Here is a 21,633-nt window from a genome sequence, read left to right on the forward strand (position 1 = left end):
GTATGTGGTACATATGGCATTAATTACGTATGTAGTATTTCATCTATATAAGTGTGGAATTCCTGCAATATACTTGGAATATTGCTATATATGCGTTGTACTCCTGCTATATGCATGTATCATTGTTGCTATGTACATGTAGCACTAAAGCTATACTACATCAAATTGACTCAACACAGCTTATTATAGCATAGTTATGCCATGTACCCTTTTAAACAGTGCTTTAATGGCAAAGATATCATGAATACTGCAATATTGCTAGTGTGAAATTTAACAGTGAACCGGAACTCTATAATTTCATTTTTGAATCAAATATTTAGTCTCTTGTTGTTGACTCAGCTGTTATGGGTGCATCTGAAGTTTTTACATGCAACTAATAGTAGCCGTGACAACTACAAAGATTAGATGTGACAACAGGTCTATAGGGGAACGTGGTTCTACATATATTCGTAGACTTGGAGTTATGTTCTCCGGGATGTGACTGACACAACTATAACTCTATTGAAGACCCACAAATGAATCTAATAAAAAGTTTTCATCATTCATTAATCGGGTTTGTTTTAAGGCTAGCATTTGGTTATCATAGCCTGAAATCTTAAAAAATTTTATAGACCTTTTGGGCCAAAACTTTTGACACATCGCCACGCATGCGCTTATCCATGGTTCATATGTGATGCAGTTATTGCTTACTATAAGCACCGGAATCTCTCGTCCCTCTCATAATTAATGCTTATCTTCAGAATAAAAGAGTTGTTATAAAACTACAAACAGTTTTCCTGTCCTCACTTGTTAGTCTGAGAACCTTTAAGCGTCTGATCGGCTAGTGGAAGCATTGCAATGCATTTAATGAGGTGGAAAGTTTAATGACATTTATATGAAGACTAGTTATAGATGTACGTGTTAATATGAAATTCCTACACCCACATATGCAAATAATAAATGTATGTAACAGTTTGTATACACTCATAAATCTATGACATTTTCAGGAAAAACAAGGTACTATATTCACCCTAGTAGACAGCATCAACAGAGAGAACTTGGGCATGCTGTAAGTCGGTATTTATCATACTATATGCTGTGACAGTGTGATGTGTGAGTTTTATGTCATACATAGAAGAAACAGCTATCATCCGTCTTTGACAATAACATTTTTAAGTCGTTTCCTTAACCAACTTCAGTTTCTTTAAATAGTTTTTATTATGTTTTGTGTGTTTGCAACGATCACATAACTAATGCAAGACCATGCCTTATTTGGTTTGTTAAAGTGCTAAATGTCTCTGTATGATTTAGCTTCTGATAAAGCTGAAGTATGTCTGGTTACAGGACCATAGGTGACAACATACAAGGAGCAATGGCTACGTTCGCTAGAAATCTGTCTTGCATACATCAAGAAATATCTGCTCCTAACATGCAAGGTCTTACGAACTTTAAGGTTGGTATCACAGACATGACTGTCATCAGTTTGTGTCTACCAATATCACCGACATGACTGTCATCAGTTTTTGTCTGCCAATATCACCAATTTGACTGTCATCAGTTTTTGTCTGCCAATATCACCGACATGACTGTCATCAGTTTGTGTCTGCTAATATCACTGACATGACTGTCATCAGTTTGTGTCTACCAATATCACTGACATGACTGTCATCAGTTTGTGTCTGCTAATATCACTGACATGACTGTCATCAGTTTGTCTACCAATATCACTGACATGACTGTCATCAGTTTGTGTCTGCTAATATCACTGACATGACTGTCATCAGTTTGTGTCTGCTAATATCACCGACATGACTGTCATCAGTTTGTGTCCGCTAATACCACTGACATGACTGTCATCAGTTTGTGTCTACAATGACTGTCATCAGTTTGTGTCTACCAATATCACTGACATGACTGTCATCAGTTTGTGTCTGCTAATATCACTGACATGATTGTCATCAGTTTGTGTCCGCTAATACCACTGACATGACTGTCATCAGTTTGTGTCTACAATGACTGTCATCAGTGTATGTCTACCAATATCACTGACATGACTGTCATCAGTGTATGTCTACAATGACTCATCAGTGTGTGTCTACCAATATCACTGACATGACTGTCATCAGTTTGTGTCTACCAAGTATTGGACACTCACTTTCATAAAACATTCTCCTTACATTTTCTTGGTTTCCATGCTTCGAACAGATTTGAAGTTGACATCTGCCGACAAATTCGCACCCTACCGTTTCAACGATTCGGAGTATCAATTTTTCCAAGACTAGCGATGTAATCCTCAAAACCACTTGTTTAAGTAGTTTCACTTTTGGGTCATTGTTACTTTTCAATTCATGCTTTGTACACTTGTTGCACTAACTCAGTTAGGATACCTGATCTCAATTTCTTTTATTATTAATAATATTAATACCCCTCTATATTACAAAACACCAACAGAATTACTTCAAAGGTCGCATGAATGACAATTGCTTTTAGTTAAAACCTTTTTTCTATATTAGAAGAGTTAACCCTAGGAAGATATCAGCACTAGCGCAGTGGGAATCTGTAGAATCGGTAGATTCAGCTGTATAATGAACTACTGAATGACTGGTGTCGCCCGGGTAATAAAAAGTTTTTGGAGGGAAAATTTATTTTTATTTAACATCTTTCAACATTTACTGTTTTAATTTTTAAACTTCATATCATGAGAAATGTGTTTTTTGTGCAGTTCAATTGAGTTAAGCGAAAAATAAAACAAATGTAAATGTTTTCAAGCAACTGCATTTTTTAAATCTCATATCATGAAAGAAGTGTTTTGTTGAAATTAATTCAGTGGAAAAATAAAACTGTAAAGGTGTTTAAATGTAAATGCGAAATCATTAGCAAGTAATGGCTAAATATAGTCTGTTTTACTATGACTACAATGAAAAATTATTTGGTATACAATTATATGATTGTAGTTCGTTTCAGTGTTGGCATAAGGCGAAAATATCGTATTGACGTATAGACTGGTATAGAAACTCATAGCAATTATCTAACGCAAACGTCCACCTGGTAAAAATCATCAAAATTTTACATGCATGTTATACATATTAAAAATTAATAACAAAACAATATGTTACCGTAGTAACTATAGTTAGCGACAGTAACTTCAGTGTATTTATTGGTTATGATATGCAAGTAAATTTAACATTACAATGTGCTACGCGCAGCACGTACTGTGGAGAGTTCTTACCTTTAAGACAGGCGAGTAATATAAATGCTGAATCTAACTTAAATGAATTTAGCTTACTAAACACATACATGTTCTTAAAGCAAGTTTTAGTATATTTTACTAAACTTCAAACATCCAATTAAAATTTGATCACTTTGATCAAATTTGATCTATTTGCGAATCCGTTTTTACTATAGTTTATTATGAATAACGCTGAACTGAGGTAGCGAACAATATATCTATCTCTCAGGCATTGTAGGAAGTATTTCGGCAAATAGCATATCGACATTTTTGTTATTTCGTCGTAGTCAGTAAACCAGCCACGAAATTTTAATTTCAAGAAGTTTTGTTGATATCGCATGGCGGGAAGCAAGTTTGCTCTAATATGGCAAGGACGAAAAAGCATCGTGTTTCATAGAGTAAAGCAAAAAATTTTATAACAGTGTCATCGTAACTCGTAGGCACACTTCATTAATTAATAATTTAGCGTGCGCAATGGCAAAAAAGGTATGCAGTATATGGTAAGAGCTAAGGAATGGTAAGAACGTTGTAGCCTTGTGGTTAGGCGAGCTTGTCAACAAGCTTGCGGTTGCAATCTTCGGAAGTTCGAATCCAGTATGAAGTGCACTTTACATGCCAAGATTTTAATCAGCTATAGACAGACAGGGAATAACAGATGATGACATACGACAGACTTTGAGATTTATATACAGACTAGTCGAATGCGGCGTTGCACGAGTATTAAAGAACAGCTTATAAACAGTGACAGGTAATGTAGTTGCCTGTCACTTGCCATTTGCCTGGGACATTGCCAATTGCTAATTTGAGTAAGCTAGTATCTGTATAATACATGTAATTGCTAAACTTGATAATGAGAGCCGTGAGAGCAAGCTTTAGTGCTCCATGCTATGCATATTTTAACCCAGATAGCGACTCATATCGCTAGAGAATCAATTGCATTGCGTGTAGCTTAATAGGTTAGCTTATCGCCAGATTTTTCATTTCTAGACACTAATAGCTATAGCTGGTCTGAATGATATATGACAAACTTTGAGATTTATGCATATAGAAAATAAATAATGAATAAGGTAATAAAATAAGTAAAAAGGTATTTATCTCATCATTAGCGTATGAGCAACCTATCGTTGCCACTAGTTGTAATAACATACCGGTGTGGTAGTGTGATGAAATGCGCTAAATTATTTTACCTCCACTGCTGAGAGCTTCACTGGGTATTACCAATTTGAATCGATTCACAGTGAGTGTTTCTGTAACATCGAATTGCAGTCTCTCTGCGAATGTCTTCGCACAAATTTTAAGAAGCAAAATGGCATAGAATCCGTTCAGATTTTACAGTTTCTGTGATTCCAAGTGGAAGAAACTCCGAATCCATTTGAAGCATGTGAACTCAGTAATTGTTTGAAAACTAACATGTATGGTAGCTTGGTAGCTGATGGCTTAAAATTTAGGCTTCCCAATCCCAACATGACGCTTGTGCACAACATGTAGCTACAAGCAAAGAGATCTTCACGATTTTATACAGTTTTTATACTATCACACCGGAATAACATAAAACGATGTGGTGAGCAGCTGTGACAATATGAGATCAGAGTGAGATCAGTGTGACTAATCATTGAGTTAGTTAGCTTACCAGTGGCTGTAAGTTGTCGAAATTTATTGGTCTATAGTTAGAACAATGAGAGTATTTAACAAAAGCATCACAAGCCTCATTTTATTTGGACCAAAGCAGAATATTACAGGTGTCTGACAAGTGCTTTGGCAGACACCATTAATGACAGCACTGTTGTAGATGTGACAAGTTGTCTGATTATCATGCTAGTGTGTGTATTAAAGTTGTGTGCATTAGAAGTAATAGCGAAGTGGTAGCCACCCAGCGTGTGGGTTTGCATGTGACCTCCATCTTCTTTTGCAGCAAGCAATCGAGGACTTGGAGATGATTATCGGCACAACTATACAGAATGCAAATGAGGTTGAAGAAGAGAGCTGATCCCATCGTATGGTTGCCTCAGTTACCAAAGCTCCTCTCACAAACATTCAAATTTCATACAAACGTTTCATCAGTGTTTTATATATTGACCAATCATAAATTAGAATGACTCTGTAAACCATTGTGTTGGAAATAGCATTAAATTTTTATGTATACAAACAAATATCAATATCTTAGGTTATTACTACAGCCAAAATGATTTGGCTTTATTTATGTATAATATGGAAGTCCAGTAAAAGTAGGATGTCTTTGGAGATCTGATTCAGAAGGAGAGGATCAGAGAGAGATCATATCCATGTATGTTCTTCCGAGCTTTCTACTAAGCGTTCACACTTCTACAACAAATAACTCCGTCTTATCTTTTAAAGACTTCTAGTAGATGCATGATGACACTTCGCATGCAACAGTAATAAATTAAACAGAAATATTCACTTAATATGAAACAAAGAGAGAACTGAACAGCAGAGGTTTGCACCCACAAAAGCATTGGTTATAAAGAAAGACAGATTCAGAGTCTCATACAATTAATAAAACGCAGGAACAATCAGTTCTAGCATTTCCTTGTTTAGAATTGTTTAGGATAAGTAGCTGTTTAAGCTGATAAAACATTTAGATTTTCTGTGAAGGAACCTCTGGTGATACATTTTATGATATAACGTGTTATTTCATTCATTCAAAAATATATGCTGCCATGTTTGGACTACTGTAAAAGCAATTATTACTTTAAGTTCATACGGTAATAACTATAAGAACAGTTATTACCGTAATTTCGCTTTTGAACTACATATTCAACACGGGGAGAATTTTCATACTAGCTACTTTGTTATATATCAAGTTATTCCAAAAGCTGACATAAGCAGTCGAAACCTTATAATGACATGAAGTTTGATGCAAGAAAATAATGACACCAAAGAATACAATTTCAAAAAAATTGCAGGCGTAAACTCTTTTTCTGTAGACTTAGCCTTTCCTTGACAAGTAGAGCTAACAATAGAGTGATCTAGAAGACCTCCACTAGTTTAGTTTTATTTCCATACTCTCACTATGCCTACAATTCACCCATTACAAATCAAGCAAAAGTGCTATTGCTTACCTCGTTCTCTTGCATACAGCGATAAGAGCTGTCAAAGCAAGAAGGAACATAACTCCTAATGAAGTGAATATCGCTGCATTTCCTGATGCTTGAACATGCTGTTTCTTAAAAAAGATCACAAGAAACGTTGACCAATAAAGGCACTCCTCAAGCCACACTTACAGCATTAGGAAACAATTTTCCTCGCAAGGAAATCAAACTCAGATATTTTGTTTCGCAGCTATGCACACTAACGATTGCTCACGATAATAACCCTGCCGTATTGCGGAATAATTGTGTGAATACTTATTACACATGACGATCTCTTACAGCTCACTAGACTGTCAGCGTACTAGTATACTCAATTGTCATGAGTTAGGGAATTATATGAAAAGCGGTTAACAACTTTCACAAGCGTGATACGATGAAGGTGAAGGTTGTAGCATTCATCATTAAAGAAATGAAGAGAACAATAATCTTTGCTATAGTAAGAGCCGTGTTCGTCCATCGAAAGCCGCGTTTAAAGTTTAAAAAAAATGCATCTTGCATAAATTGAACTCACAGATTCAGCTGAGTAGCCAAGCATAGTACCAACTGCGCCAGTAAATTATTTTGCTGGGGAATAACTGTGCGTTTGCAGTAAAACCATTATTATTACGCCATAGCGCTTTATTTTTTAATCCTTCCCTTAAAGTGGTGCTTTATTACAATTGACGTTCAAAAAAGGAGGTGTTGTATTTTTTGAACACCTTGTCAGGATGTTGAAAAGATAAATTTAACCCTTTCATAGCTGATTCTTTCATGGCTGAATATACAAGAACTAGTTTACTAAGATATAAGTATCTCAACATACAAGTATGGAGCAATAATGATGTAACGTCATAGAAAAGGGTTACGGTACCTTTTCAACACAAAATACGTAGTAGCACATTTTCCATCGTAAATGCAAAAACTTTTTCCCATCTACATCGAAGTGTCAAAACCGGGTTAAAAAGGAACTACTCTTATCCTGTTACAGTTACTAATTATTTCTATGGTGTCACAATCAAAGTTTCCAATGAAAAAATCTAAAGAATTGGTGTTGAAACTGGACTTTGATATAAAAGGTTACGGTACCATTTTTAAAACAAAATACGTAGTAGCACATTTTCCATCATAAATGCGAAAACTTTTTTGTCATTGTCATTTTGAATTGTCAAAACCGTGTTAAAAAGGAACCACTAATAACTTGATACAGTTACTAATTATTTTTAAGGTGTAGCAATCAAAGTTTCTAACGAAAAAACTTAAAGACTTGCAGCTGAAAAATAGACTTTAATACAAACAAAAACAACTAATGAATTAATTGTTATTGGTGTAATCGAGTCATTATTAGTACTGTCTTGTGGACACTTTTCTACGGATCACTTGCTACTATGGGTTCGTGAAGATTAAGAATGTCAAATAGTATCGGGCAAACAGAAGTGGCGCTCAAATAGAGGTGGCGATCAAATAGAGGTGGCGTTTAATTATAGGTGGCGTTCAAATACAGGTTTTATGACAGTTATTGCATATGATGACAACAACACCGCACAAACCGGCTAAGGGATTGTTAGTCTACAAAACGTGACTAAGGTAAAACAGCAAGTGCTCCACAGGTGAGACAGCAGTCCCTATTCTAGCTTATTCACTACCATCACAGTTGGAGTCAACCTGTTAAATGACATATGATGACTTATGTAATCTGAAAAGTAGTGACCTCCATAAAAGGTTTACAGAAGTTTCAAGAAGTATGAGATACCCGATATCTTGAATATAAAGCATCAACTAGATGGTTACCGGATTCTCATCATTGGTCCTAGAAAGCTCTCGTTTCTGGATGACATGATCAGGCAGGCGGCATAAATTGCATGTAATAGGACAAGAAGCTGCAAACTGTGTGTGTGAGCAGATCGTCGCAACGCATAAGACATCATCTTGAAGCTGGTCACATAGCGGTAAAACTTCCATCTGAACCATAAAAACATGCATGAAATTAAGCCTTCCGAATATTTTACTCAGCATGTGTTCTTGCAAATTGTTCATTTTATTCTTAACGACTTGATAAAAGAAACTTGACGTACCGTTTCTTTCTTTTGAGCCTTCTGTGGTGCTGCTTTTGCTGCTTGCTTCCCACTAACATTATTGACAACCCTGCAGCGTTTACATGTTATAGGGCATAGAGTATTAGCTATGAAAGCATCATCACACAGACTTGCATCACAAAGAGTGCTCTCTGTAGTGTTGACGCACGCAGGTATTATCGGGCAATCTGCTTTGATGGCGAGAGTGAGTCTAAAAATAGATCAGTGATGAGTTTTGGAATAAAACAAGGAATGTACTTATATGGTAAATATAAAAACTTCTAAAGTAAACTGTATTTTGTCATACATCAGTGACAGCTTGTAAAATAATATCACACCCTTCCCTTTGTATAATTTACTGTTGAGAACGGGCTAACCGTCTACCATTACTGCTGTGGACGGGCTAACAGTCTACCATTACTGTTGCGGACGAGCTAACAATCTACCATTACTGTTTTGGACGGGCTAACAGTCTACCATTTCGTTACAGTTTTGGGTACGACTCTCTTAAAGCATTCTTGCTAGGCTCTACCTGCTCAGGACTAATCCACATCTACTACCAATACCACGTCAGTACTTTTTAGGGCTGTCTTAGCTAAGGACTGATCAAAGTTCACCTGCTACTGTTCTTGCCAGGCTATTCTAGCCCAGGAATAACAAAAGTCTACCTGCTACTGTTCTTGCTAGGGCTATACTAGTTAGAACTAACAAAAAGTCTAACTGCTACTGTTCTTGTTAGTGCTATGCTAGTTAAGAACTAAAAAAGTCTCCCTGCTACTGTTCTTGCTAGGGGTACGCTAGCTAAGGAATAGTCAAAGTTTACCTGCTACCGTCCTTACTGGGGCTATCCGAGTCAAGGATAAATCAAAGCATGTAAAGAGTAACTTACATCGTACTATTTACTCTTCGAATTCCCCGCTCAATGATTACTTTAGTTTCATTGCTTTTTCTCTCATTATAAGTGAAGTCGAGCTCATCAATCTGGTCGAGAGAGATGCGCTTGTTTTCTGCGCTATCATCATCAAATGGAGTTATGTAAACATTGACTCCCTACAACCAATACAAAACGTGTGTAAAACTGACATACATCGATTATAACAAATAATTATACTAAAAAAACAGGGCATGTCTCGCATAGATCAAGGGTGTGCTTTTAAGATAGTCACAAGGTTCTACTTACACTAGACTACTGTGTATGTAAGCTATGTACTTACTTCCCATGGATCAACAATATCAATAACAAGGGGATTTGTCCATCCATTTGCTGGGTGGTTCTCAAAGTCAATGCTTGTAGCTTCTGCGACAATGGGCGTATAGAATCTGTAGTATTTGCAGTTCCTGGTTCATAAAAAGAGAACGTTGTCTTAGAAGGCAGCCAGTTATTTAAGGCAGAAGTAGATAGTTTCACAATGATATAATTAAGTAGTTCAGATAAGTACATGTAAGTAAGCAAACCACAATGTCTGATCAGAGCAGCAAGTAATCAAAAGATTTGCGTAAAAAATAACTCATCATTTCTGATGAAAACTGACATCCTTGTGAGCTCTCACAAATCTATTTCAGACAACATCACAAACTATTCAGAAAATTGTCGGAGCATCGTATCTCGATTTACTGAATGTATACTAGATATGACTGCATGTTTCTTACATCAGTTCTAATATAAAAGTGAAATTCGAAGTAAGTTAGCAGGTACACTCAGTGAAGTATCACAGTTGATATTTTACCTGCGTGCTCATGTTTCTTTTGTTTGTCTAATCAAAAGAATCAATGACAAATCTCTCACTTACTATTTTTACTGTTATGGTTAAGCTTAGAGCTCGGGCATTAAGTAAGCATACAAACATCACCTTTCTCTGATAACTAAAAATTAATGGTCAATTTAATATTTTGTGTTTGTGATATCTTATAAAATCATTAAAACCTTCTCTGGTACATTATGAACCCATTGGCTGCCTAAGGCGTTTAATAAATAACCTTGACATATAAATTCTAGCAACAGCTTTTTACAAAAGACTTTACCTGAACCCAAGTTTGCTGACGCAAATGTCAAAGGTCAGATCACAAAGATCTTTATTAGGTTGAGAACTATGGTCACACTTTTGTCCGGTAGCACGCAGGTCGCCAGGATTTGTAAAGTTTACAAAATATATTTCAAGGCGAGTAGGGCTAAGGTTGGTACAGGGCGCTGGAGTAGTTGTCGTAGGTAGTGTTGTAGTTGTTGTCGGTGTTGTTGTGGTTGTGGGTGTAGTAGTTGTGGTCGGCGCTGTTGTGGTTGTTGTTGGAGTAGTAGTTGATGTAGTTGGCACGTGTGTAGTTGTTGATTCTGTGGTGGGTTCAACACAGTCTCCAGACACAGCAAACACCAATCTAAATATACAAGTCACCAAATAACGATTGTTAACAGACGTATATTTTAGATCGTTTCTGACCTTATGAGGTCTAATCGCAATAAAGTTTATGAGCTTCGCGAAAATTCTTGGGAAAATTAACTTTGTTCTCATTAGGAGCAACTTCCCTGTAGACCTGTTTGTACTTGCTAGGCATGTGAGCAATAATACATGTTGTAGTACATGTACATGTAGCAATAGTACATGTTGTATTGTTGCCTGTAGATAGGACAACTTGTTAAACTACAGGCAACAGGCCAATGGAAGAGGTGAGTTATTATCATTATGGCTAAGCAGGTAAAAGGTCTATTCGTCTAGTTCAGGGGTGCGCATACCCTATCAGCCTGAGAGCTACTTATGAAATGACCTGAATCAAAATGATCTACCACCTACTAAAAATGTAAAACACATTATTTTTAAGTATATTGAGAATTACTTCTATATAAATTTTTTTCCACATTTCCATTTTCCGGTAAAGCAGCTGTAAATTGACAGATGAGGCAAACGCGCTTCAAAAATGACATTGTGAGAAAGAAGTCGTCTTCCCATTCATATGTTAGTGGTAGGTTTCAGCTTTTCCCTTGGTCCATTTTATCACTCGTTTTTATCCCTTTTTTACTTGGACTATAGGCTGGCAAGGAATTGATGCGATGATGAAAATTGTTTTACACACAACTCAGCAGTTAAAAAAGTTATTAGTTTAAAAATAAGGAGAGATCAGAAAGTGATAAATATCCAACTGCCTTCACTAAACTTACGTTGAAGGTTCCACAAGACCATCACCTCTGAGACCATCTTCATAGTACATCTTTTCAACGCCATCAAGTGCGTTGTTGAAGTTTATTCGGAAGATGTCTACTTCATCATATCTTATGACGGATGTTTCCGTTGAGCCTTCATCATCCCATACGACAACACTAATGCTTACACCCTAAAACCATAACACACAATCTTCATAGCCTGTTGATGTAACAGTTAACATCGATAGCTGACTATTGACTATTACAGTAAAGTATGTATCACTTATACATGATTCAGAAACACAGTGGTTTGAGTTAGTTGAGATTGCAACTAAAATGAACTTGTGATAGGCAACTACTTTGTCGTTAACAGCGTAAGACTAACAACTCTGTAAAAATAGTTAGCGCTGCTCTGACACCCAATTATGTAATCATAGATATTAACCTTTTGCCGCATCAAAGTCTCCCAGAAACGACATAAAACCATGTAATTCTTCGTTGGAATTTCAATAAAATCGGTATTTTATTAAATTACCATACGTGGCTTAACCGAAATTTACTGAATGGTTTTGGCTGTGATGCTTTTTGTTCAAAGTAAGTTGCATTGTTTGGAGCTTGTCACAAACCGTTGTTCAAACACAGTCCAATAAATACTCTTAGTCGCTCCACTGCAGCACTTTCCCATAAATGCAGTTTGGACCATGCTTGCAGAACTCCCATCTCTGCGTGCGTATACTCATAATACTTGTTAGATTCTACTACTATAAACTTCCACAAATTACTTCTACGTTGCTCAGTAAGAAGGAAGAACGGTAGAGTATCAGCAGGGGGTGTGCAATTGGACACTGAATGAGAGGAAAAATTGTAGAGTGATGAAGGTTTGTCACCATCTAAGCCAGTAAAACTTTTCCAACATCTACAATGCTGTGTGGTTACATATGATCCATAATCTGATCCCTCAGTAGTAGTAACCAGTGTAATAGAGCTAGCAGCACGGGTGTTGCTTGTATTGGAATTGCTATTATGAGGCACCCTTTTAGTATTCACAACAACAGCACAAGTGGATATAGCATTATCATTGTCCGAGCGACCATATTCATAGATTTTCTCTATATATCCGAAGTCCCCGGAGTTTAAATAGCTATTATCATCTCTATTATTATTGTATTGATCAGTCAACAGATCACTGATCACCGCAAAATCAAATAAAACTTTTATTCCCTCGTTTCAAACGCCGAGTCACTTGCTAGCTGGTATTTCCATTTTTCCGATGAAATGGTGATTCGTGGTTTTGCATTTCTTTAGCTTGCAGCATAAAACAATGCCCTTCAGATAATTGTTTCATATCATAATTACATATCATAACTAGCTGCATCACCCGCCTACAGGAACAGATTCACGTGCAGCATAAGGTTCATTGAGAGTTGTCTTTCATATTGTATAACAACTCCAAATTGCAGTCTACTGAACTTGTTGCCCTGATGTATTATTATATAAATTGTCTACTGAAATTGTTGCCCTGAATATGCATACACATATTACATGTCAATAATGTTGGGGAAATAATGGAAGTCTGCAATCAACAATGCTGAACTATAACTGGACTCCATCGTATAATATACGATGGAGTCCAGTTATAGTTCAGCATTGTTGATTGCAGATTTCCATTGATTTCCATCAATGATATTATCATTGATAAGCTAGAGCGCAAAGCATGTAGTCACAACTCCAAAAAAACCAATTTGCGGTGTTGCAAACTGATGTTATTCTAATAATTATAATGATAAATGGTAAAGCTACATTATTTTAAAATGAATAACGTCTCTCACGCGACCCTAACATTAAAGGTTGACTTTCATTAAAATTCACATTACAGTTATTTGGTATCAAAAGATTTACCATGTCTTACTCTGTTAGGTTAAAGGTGCCAAATATGTGGAAATGTGATTAAAAGCTCTTAAAAGCTCAAAAACGAAAAGCCGCTGTAGATTGGAATCTCTTTATTTCAATGGCGTAGCCATGAAATTTGGTTATTATCTTGTCACGTGATGTTCTCACGTGAATTGAAATGCCAATAAAAAGCTCAATATAAAACTTATTGTAGCACTAGTTTATGACATACACTTCGGGTTTTACCGAAGACCCCGTATCAAATATAGATGCTTGCTACTTTACAGTTTTGTTTCGGCATTATTCAATCGTCAAGTCGTAACCTGATCACGTGACCCAATATTTCGCAAATAATTTTTGCAGCACTTTTCGATTATCACAGGTGATCGACAGGCTCGTCATGATTATCAGACAATGATATGTACTCCTTCAAACTAAGGCTAAAAAATTAAACCAATTTTTACGGTAAGTTATAGGATATCACTGCTAAAAGTGACAGCATTACGATGACGATAAAACAGACGCGTAAGAACAATAGACATGGTTTTAATGAATGCGTGAAGTAAATTTGTAAAAATATTTCGACGAATAAGGTTGCACGAAAGTGTAAACAGAAACCATCTCTCACAACTACATCACATTTGAGCCGTTTTGGAAAGAGGCTGCGATTTTCTGTTCGTTTATGAGCTTTTAAGAGCTTGTAATCACCTTTCCACATGTTTTGCACCTACAACATGTTGTGTCTTACCTGTTTGTGTTAGGTAGAATGTGTATGCAGTATATGTGTGACTATGAAAATATTAATGATAAACCTGGCCAGGCTAAATCCCTAAATAAATACTCTAATTGTCAAGTTGCCATTTTATCGAGCATGGACTTTTTACGCATGTGCAAAGCATAGTCTATATTGGCGTCAGTAATAGTTCGGCACAACATCCTCCCTTCTCTTAATAATGTGTTGAGTCTATCTGTTATGTAGACAACTGTTTATATAGTGATTGTTGTGTTCCCCATTGATTGTCCATATGATCGACGCTAGTAATTAGCAAGTTGAGTAAGATATGAATATTGATATAATAATATGTAAGTTAAGTAGTAGAGTAATATAGTATGTACAGTGCTGTCCAAAAGACAGCCCGCTACTCTAGGTAGCGACGAGGAAGATTGATTGTTCTTCCGTAGCGTGTGATTCTGATAGGCTTTGTCTCTGATACCTCCCTCTCTTTAGTGTTGGTAGATGTTGAGTTGTCTATGACTGGTTCTGATGTTGTTGTTTCAGGAGTGCTGAGTACTTCTGGTTCAGACTTTGTTGGATGAGGGACTTTTCTAATATCCACTCTTTTCCTACGAACATGAGCTCCTTTCTCTCTCTGGTTGTACCATATAAGATCGTTCATCCAGACGTTGTGTGACTTGAGCACGTCGCCAAACTTTCTGACTCAAGGTCACTGGTCTAAGTCGAACTACATCCCCATCCTGCAGAGGTTTTAGTTCCTTTGTGTGCTGGTCATAGACAGCCTTGTCTACAAATTGTTTTTTTTTTCAAGTGCAGATTTCACACTATCGGTATTTGGATTTGATGGGCTTAGTAATGATGCAGTAGTTGGCAACCTTGTCCTGCAACGACGACCTAACATTCGCTGAGCTAAACTGTATTCAAGCCCTTCTTGAGGTGTGTTTCTATGGGCTAGTGGCACTAAATAGGCATCAGTACCATCTTCGTTAGCTTTAGTTATTAGTCTTTTTGCTGTCTTGAATGCTGATTCCGCCTTGCCATCACCTGTTGATGATGTGGACTTGAGGTTTGATGTCTAATGTCATACTTTTGAGTGAACTTTTCAAACAATTCTGATGTAAATTGAGGACCATTGTCAGTTATAAGAGTTTCAGTAAGACCATATCGAGCCATGTGTCCTTTGAATTTCTTTACTATAGTTCTAGCATCTTTTGACTCAACTCTATCTACTTCAATAAAGTTGCTAGAGTGGTCGACGGTGACCATATACTCTTTTTCACCACATGTGAAGAGATCACTAGACACAATCTGCCATGGACGATCTGGTAGGTCTGTTCTCATCATTGGTTCGTTCAGTTGTCTTGCACTATATCTTTGAAAAATGTCACATTGGGCTATAAAGTCTTCAATTTCAGCCGACATTCCAGGCCAGTAGAGGCACTCTCTAGCCCTTCTCAGCATGGCTTGACCCCTTGATGGGATGAGTGTAGTTCTTGTTTTACTTCAGCTCTCAGTGAGCTGGGAATCACAATTCTCTCCCCTCTGTAGGCAAGCCCATCATACACAGCCATCTCATCTCTCATGCTATGAAATGGTTTTGCTAGCATGTTTATTCTGTCTGTCTCTCCTGACCACCCCTTCGCTATAACTTTCATAACAGCTTGTAGAGTCGGACAGTTTGCAGTTTCCATTTTTAGATCTTTTTTCCATGGACCAGCTATTGTTTCAGTTAAGGCTGGAACAGTTTCTGTGAGGCAGTTTATTGTTTCATTCTCCCTTGCATTGTCTGCTAGATCATTCAGGTGACATCCGTGTCTACTAAGCATGTCTGCAATATGTTGCTGTGCTCCTGGGTGGTATGTTACAGTAACATCATACTGCTGAAGCCGCATACGTAGACCTTGCAGTCTTTTATTGACATCTCTGAGAGGTTTGTGCATGATTCTCTGTAGACATCTGTGGTCTGAAAGTACAGTTGTGTGCCTGCCATATGTGTACCGTAAGATCTTATGCTCAAGCCGCGCGGCTTGTCATTGGGCGCGGCTTTTGGTTCAAAGTCATAGGCCGCGGCTAAAGCCAAGTTGTTAATGCTTACGTGGGGCTCAGGGCAGCTTCACGATAAACACTCAGATAAATTGCTCAGTTCCGCGCTATAACCATAGAATCGCAGTCATGATACACTTTTATGTACGGGGTTTTGGCGACCTACTCGTTTATTTTCAAGGTAATGTTTATGGAATACCTTAGACTAAAGAAGAATTTATCGCTCATGTTTAACTTACCACAGTCCAAAGTCATAGGTTATTAACACCTTTTCATTCTTAACCGGCATCTTTCCATAAACGTGAAACCCTTTAACGGTGCAATAAAAATCTAGCTGAGACATGGCAAGTAAGTTCTTGATGCAAGGGTTTAGGAATTTTAATTCGAACTTGGAAGTAAAAGAAAATTTTTTTTACATGTACTGATGTAACCTGGTTTCTTATTCATGAGGACGGAGGTATAGCAAAATCCGTCTCAACACTCTTGCTCCCGAAGGGGTCAAGGAAGACAAAACCTCTGTCATTAGCCGCAGTCTGTGGGCATATGCGGCTTGTTGGAAGATTATTTTTTCTTTCGTGATTCATCTGTTTTTGAGCACAAGCCGCGCGGCTTGAGCATGAGGACTTAGTATTGATGATACCTTTCGATGGGCCATACAATGGCTAGAAGTTCTTTCTCGATGATAGCGTACCGGATCTCTGCATTTCGAAGAGCTCGACTGCTAAACTCAAGAGGTTGATCATCCTGTAGTAAGATTGCTCCTATAGCCTTGTCACGAGCATCACACTGCACAGTCAACTCTTTCTTTGGATTATAGTATTGTAGCATCACTGGCTCAGCTGCTACTCGTGCTTTGGCTTCCAAAAAGGCCTCACTTTGAGCTTTTGGTCCAGTTCCAAATTCCATTATTGTTTGCCTCTCGCAGACGAACTGCAATCTCTGCTAGGTTGGTGAGGAACTTGGATAGATATTCAAGGAAACCAAAAAAACTCTTCAGTTCCTTTCCATTTTGAGGTTCTTTCATTTCCGCCACACTCTTGATTTTCATGGGATCAGGCAGTAACCCTTTGTCTGTTACTATGTGGCCTAGAAACTTAATCAATTTCTGACATAACTGTACCTTGTCTGGGCTTAGCTTAATTCCTAGATCCCCACAGCGCTCAAGAAGCAATCTCATTCTTGCATCATGATTTATGCGCGCTTTTACATCGTCTGAGCCGCAGCCTATCACTACAATGTCATCAGCTACACAGACTACACCATCTAAACCTTGCAGTGCACGATAAAGTTGTTTCTGAAATATCTCAGAAGAGACCTTCAGACCAAACGGCAGATGTAGCCATTTATAACGACCAAAAGGTGTGTTCATGCATGTCAGTAGAGATGATTCTTCGTCAAGATTCACATGCCAGTATCCAGCCTTCAAGTCTACTACAGAGAACAGTTGAGCATTTTTAAACTGTGGAAGTACATCCTCCAATGTGGGAATAAGGTAAGATTCCCTCTGCAACGCTTCACTTAATCTCTGTGGGTCTATGCATATCCTCAGCTTGCCATTAGGCTTCTTTGCCACTACGATATTGCTTTCCCAAGGAGTGGGTGTATCCACAGCCTCAATTACTCTTTTCTTCACCATAGCATCTAGCTCAGCTTTAACCTCTGTGTGTATAGCATGTGGCACGCGGCGCACTGGTGAGGCATGTGGTCTGACTTCTCCTGCCACTTTCAAGCGCTGAACACTAGGTAGAGAACCTAACTTGTCGTCGAAAGCACCTGGAAATTCTTTCAAGATGTCAATCTGACCACCCGTATTCATAGCATTGATATTTCCTTGGTTAATGGTTATCATGCCCATAGCCGCAGAAGCTCTTAAGCCTAAAATGAGTGATCGTTCTTCGTCTCCAATATGAAACGTCACTTTGTACTTTTTGCTGTTTTTGGGATTACGAACCATTATCCTAGCGGTACCCAAGACTGTCTGCCCATTGTTAGTCCATGAAGTTAGTATTGTTTTGTCTGCTGTGATTGGTACCACCTGTGGTAACATATCCCGTCTCAAGATATTGACAGTCGAGCCACTGTCCACCTGAAACTTGGCCTCTGCACTGAGTCTATCAAAACCAAGCGTGCAAAAACCTTTTGAGAGCTGCTTTTTGTTGTGATCTGGTCTATTGATTCATGACTACTAGTCTCCCCTGCTATTGCATGTGTCGATGCATGCACACCAGCATTCTTTTTAAAACAGACAGCTTCAAAATGATTTTCTGCCTTGCAAAAATTGCAAATCTTGCCAAAAGCTTTGCAAGATTCCTTCCTGGCAGTATGCCGTCTGCCACAGTATTTGCAATCCACCAACTTAGCTGCCTATTTTGTGTCCTTAAAGGAACGATGACTTCTCTTTGAGATTTCATTCACATTAACTGCTTCCTCTGCTTGTATCTTTCAAAAAGTAGTAGTAGCACGTTCCTCACTCTTACATAGCTTAATTACAGACTCAAGTGTTTGCTCAGTAGAAGCCAGCAGTTTTCTTCTTGTGTCATTATTTTGAATGCCTAACACAAGTCTGTTGCGCAGCATTCTATCCTTCAACTCTTCAAAGTTGCACACTTTTTCCAGACTGTGCAGTCTTGCTAAGAAAGTGTCGAAGTCCTCTCCCTCCTTCTGGTCAACAGTACCAAACACAAAGTCATGGTACAGTTCATTCTTTGTTCCAACACAATGTGACTCAAGAATATCTAGTTTTTGTGTAACAGTTGTGTGTTCTTTTTCATTAGATTCTACTAGCTTTACTGCAGGTTCACCAACTGTGCATAGTAACAATGCAGAACGGTAGTCCTCGTCTTCCTTGCTTAATTTACTTACTATAGCATATCTCTCCCATTGTTTCTTGAACACCCGAAACGCTTCTTCACGATGTTCATCTAACAACAGTGCATAAGGAGGGTCAAACCTGCGAGTCATAGCTTAGTATAAGTCTTGTAGATCTTCTGTGACTAGATTTTTATCTATTTATTTTTATTAGCTTAAATTAGCATTGTACTCGTTTGCATCAGGATGGTGGTAGTATATTCAGTGGACTATTACCAGTTCATTTCTGACACCATGTTGCGTCTTACCTGTTTGTGTTAGGTAGAATGTGTATGCAGTATATGTGTGACCATGAAAATATTAATGATAAACCTGGCCAGGCTAAATCCCTAAATAAATACTCTAATTGTCAAGTTGCCATTTTATCGAGCATGGACTATTTACGCATGTGCAAAGCATAGTCTATATTGACGTCGGTAATAGTTCGGCACAACACAACAGAGCAAGACATGGGGAATCTTTTCATATCAAATAACCGTAATGTGAATTTCGTTGCAAGTCAACCTTTAACAAAATTTGCAAATACTCAGCATTGTGAGAAACCTTAATTCCTGATAACAGTAAAACCTCAGTTACATTTAATAGACTTAAGCTTATGTACAGCGGGTCATAATCTAACACTAATGCTCATGCTAATGAGATTGTCTATAACTACAGGACAGACATTTGAATTTACCTCCCATGTATGATGAGCTGGCACGTAGATAACTAAAGGGTTGGTTGCATCGTCAATTTTATTCCCAAAAGTGTACTCTGTGATGTCTTTGATAGGCTTGGTTAGCAGCCAGTAGTAACTACAATCGCTGTAATGAAAGCCAAGTTATGTGATACAACTGTGTAAAAATTGTAGTCAACATCATGATACACTTGTGTACTTAGTATAATACCAGCCAAATGCCCGGCGTTGTATGGGCATTAAAAACAGCTTATAAACAGTGGCAGGTAATGTAGTTGCCATCGGCTAATATGAGTAAGCTAGTATATGTACTGCTAAACCTCCTAATAAGAGACATGAGAACAGGTTTTAGCGACATTATGCGTAACACTGAATCACGCAACGTCACTAAAACCCTTTAACCCATATAATGACTATATGCCAAGTGAATCCATTGTATCCTGTGTAGCTCAAAGGGTTAGCTTGTCTTCTGATGAGCGGCAAGGCGGGAGAAGGTTCTGAGATCAAATCCTCTGTGATACAGATTTTTTGTTGCTAGATTTTAAGTGCTATAACTATCCAAAGAGTGCACAAAAGGAGATTTACAATGAGATTTATTAACACTGAGATCTATACTTATATATTAAGTTTTGCAACATGATATCTTGGCTATAGCAACACTATTATTTTCAACAAATACAGTTATTATACGTTTTCTGTTTTCATTTTGCTTGATACTTGCGAGAATTAAATATGCAAATGGACAAGTAGATTATTGTTGCTAATTGCTTTCTTATTAATACAAACATTGCGAAACTAATTTTCTGTACAAAAACAATGTAATTTAAATTTTCTTACTCTTTGCCGATATCGCTGACACAGACTTCAAAGACTATGTCACACATGTCATTCGGGGCCGATCCTGGAAAGCTGTCACAGCGTATTCCACTCGATTTTAAATCAGTAGGGTTGGAATAGTTCACAAAGTTGATTGTAATAATTGTGGGCATGCTGTCTTGACACCTGGCTGTTGTTGTTGGTACGGTTGTTGTGGTTGGCACATGCGTAGTTGTTGATTCTGATTCTTGAACCTTCAGTTTCTGAAAAAAATCAGAAGGAATTCACTTTATTTGATTCATTTCCTGATTCTTGAACATTCTGTTTCTAAAAATATCACAAGAAATCCTGACCAACAAAGACACTCCTCAAGCCACGCTTACAGCATTAGGAAACAATTTTCCTCGCAAGAAATCAAACTCAGATATTTTGTTTCGCAGCTATGCACACTAACGATTGCCAACCATAATCACCCTGCAGTATTTCGGAATAATTGTGTGTATACTTATTACACATCATGATCTCTCACAGCTCACTAGACTGCCAGGGTACTAGCAGATTCAATTGCGATGAGTTGGGGGATTATATAATAAGGGGTTAGCAACTTTAACAAGCATGATATGATGAAGGTGAAGGTTGTAGCATTTATTGTTAAAGGAATGAAGAAAACAATAATCTTTACTATAATAAGAGCCGCGTCCGTCCATCGGAAGCCGCGCTTGAAGGTTAAAAAAGAAAATGCATCACGCATAAATTGAACTCACAGATTCAGCTGATTAGCCAGGCATAGTACTAAATGCGACAGTCTACTATTTTGTTACAATGGGGAATAATTGTGCGTTTATAGTAAAACCTTTATTAGAACGTCATGGCGCTTTATTTTTCAACCCTTCCTTTTGAGTGCGCTTTATTACAGGTGACGTTCAAATAACGGTGTTATATTTTAAAATAATAATAATAATAATGGTGTTATACTTTAAAATAATAATAATGGTGTTATATTTTATAATAATAACGGTGTTATATTTTAAAATAATTATAATAATAACGGTGTTATATTTTATGATAACGATAATAATAATAGCGGTGTTATATTTTACGATAA

General features: G+C 37.5%; 2 protein-coding genes across 2 annotated transcripts in view; one reads left to right on the forward strand and one right to left on the reverse strand.

The window, feature by feature from the left end:
* LOC137393797 (IQ domain-containing protein H-like) overlaps nucleotides 1-5,444 on the forward strand; it is a 20,421-nt gene extending 14,977 nt beyond the window's left edge. The window contains exons 13-15 of the mRNA XM_068080487.1: nucleotides 987-1,048; nucleotides 1,324-1,432; nucleotides 5,121-5,444. Coding sequence (XP_067936588.1) covers nucleotides 987-1,048; nucleotides 1,324-1,432; nucleotides 5,121-5,195 — 246 coding nt within the window. The 3' untranslated portion in view covers nucleotides 5,196-5,444. The remainder of the gene's footprint in view (nucleotides 1-986; nucleotides 1,049-1,323; nucleotides 1,433-5,120) is intronic.
* Nucleotides 5,423-20,620, reverse strand: LOC137393798 (uncharacterized). The gene is made up of 10 exons (XM_068080488.1): nucleotides 20,550-20,620; nucleotides 19,713-19,839; nucleotides 11,518-11,690; nucleotides 10,392-10,739; nucleotides 9,584-9,707; nucleotides 9,259-9,419; nucleotides 8,370-8,580; nucleotides 8,086-8,256; nucleotides 6,289-6,392; nucleotides 5,423-5,530 (listed from the first exon to the last, which is right to left on the reverse strand). Exons 1-10 carry the CDS (start codon nucleotides 20,594-20,596, stop codon nucleotides 5,515-5,517), a joined length of 1,482 nt encoding a protein of 493 aa, XP_067936589.1. The 5' UTR covers nucleotides 20,597-20,620; the 3' UTR covers nucleotides 5,423-5,514.
* Between the last annotated feature and the right edge of the window lie 1,013 nt (nucleotides 20,621-21,633).

The sequence above is a fragment of the Watersipora subatra genome, chromosome 4, assembly GCF_963576615.1.
Source record: "Watersipora subatra chromosome 4, tzWatSuba1.1, whole genome shotgun sequence".
NCBI lineage: Eukaryota > Metazoa > Bryozoa > Gymnolaemata > Cheilostomatida > Watersiporidae > Watersipora > Watersipora subatra.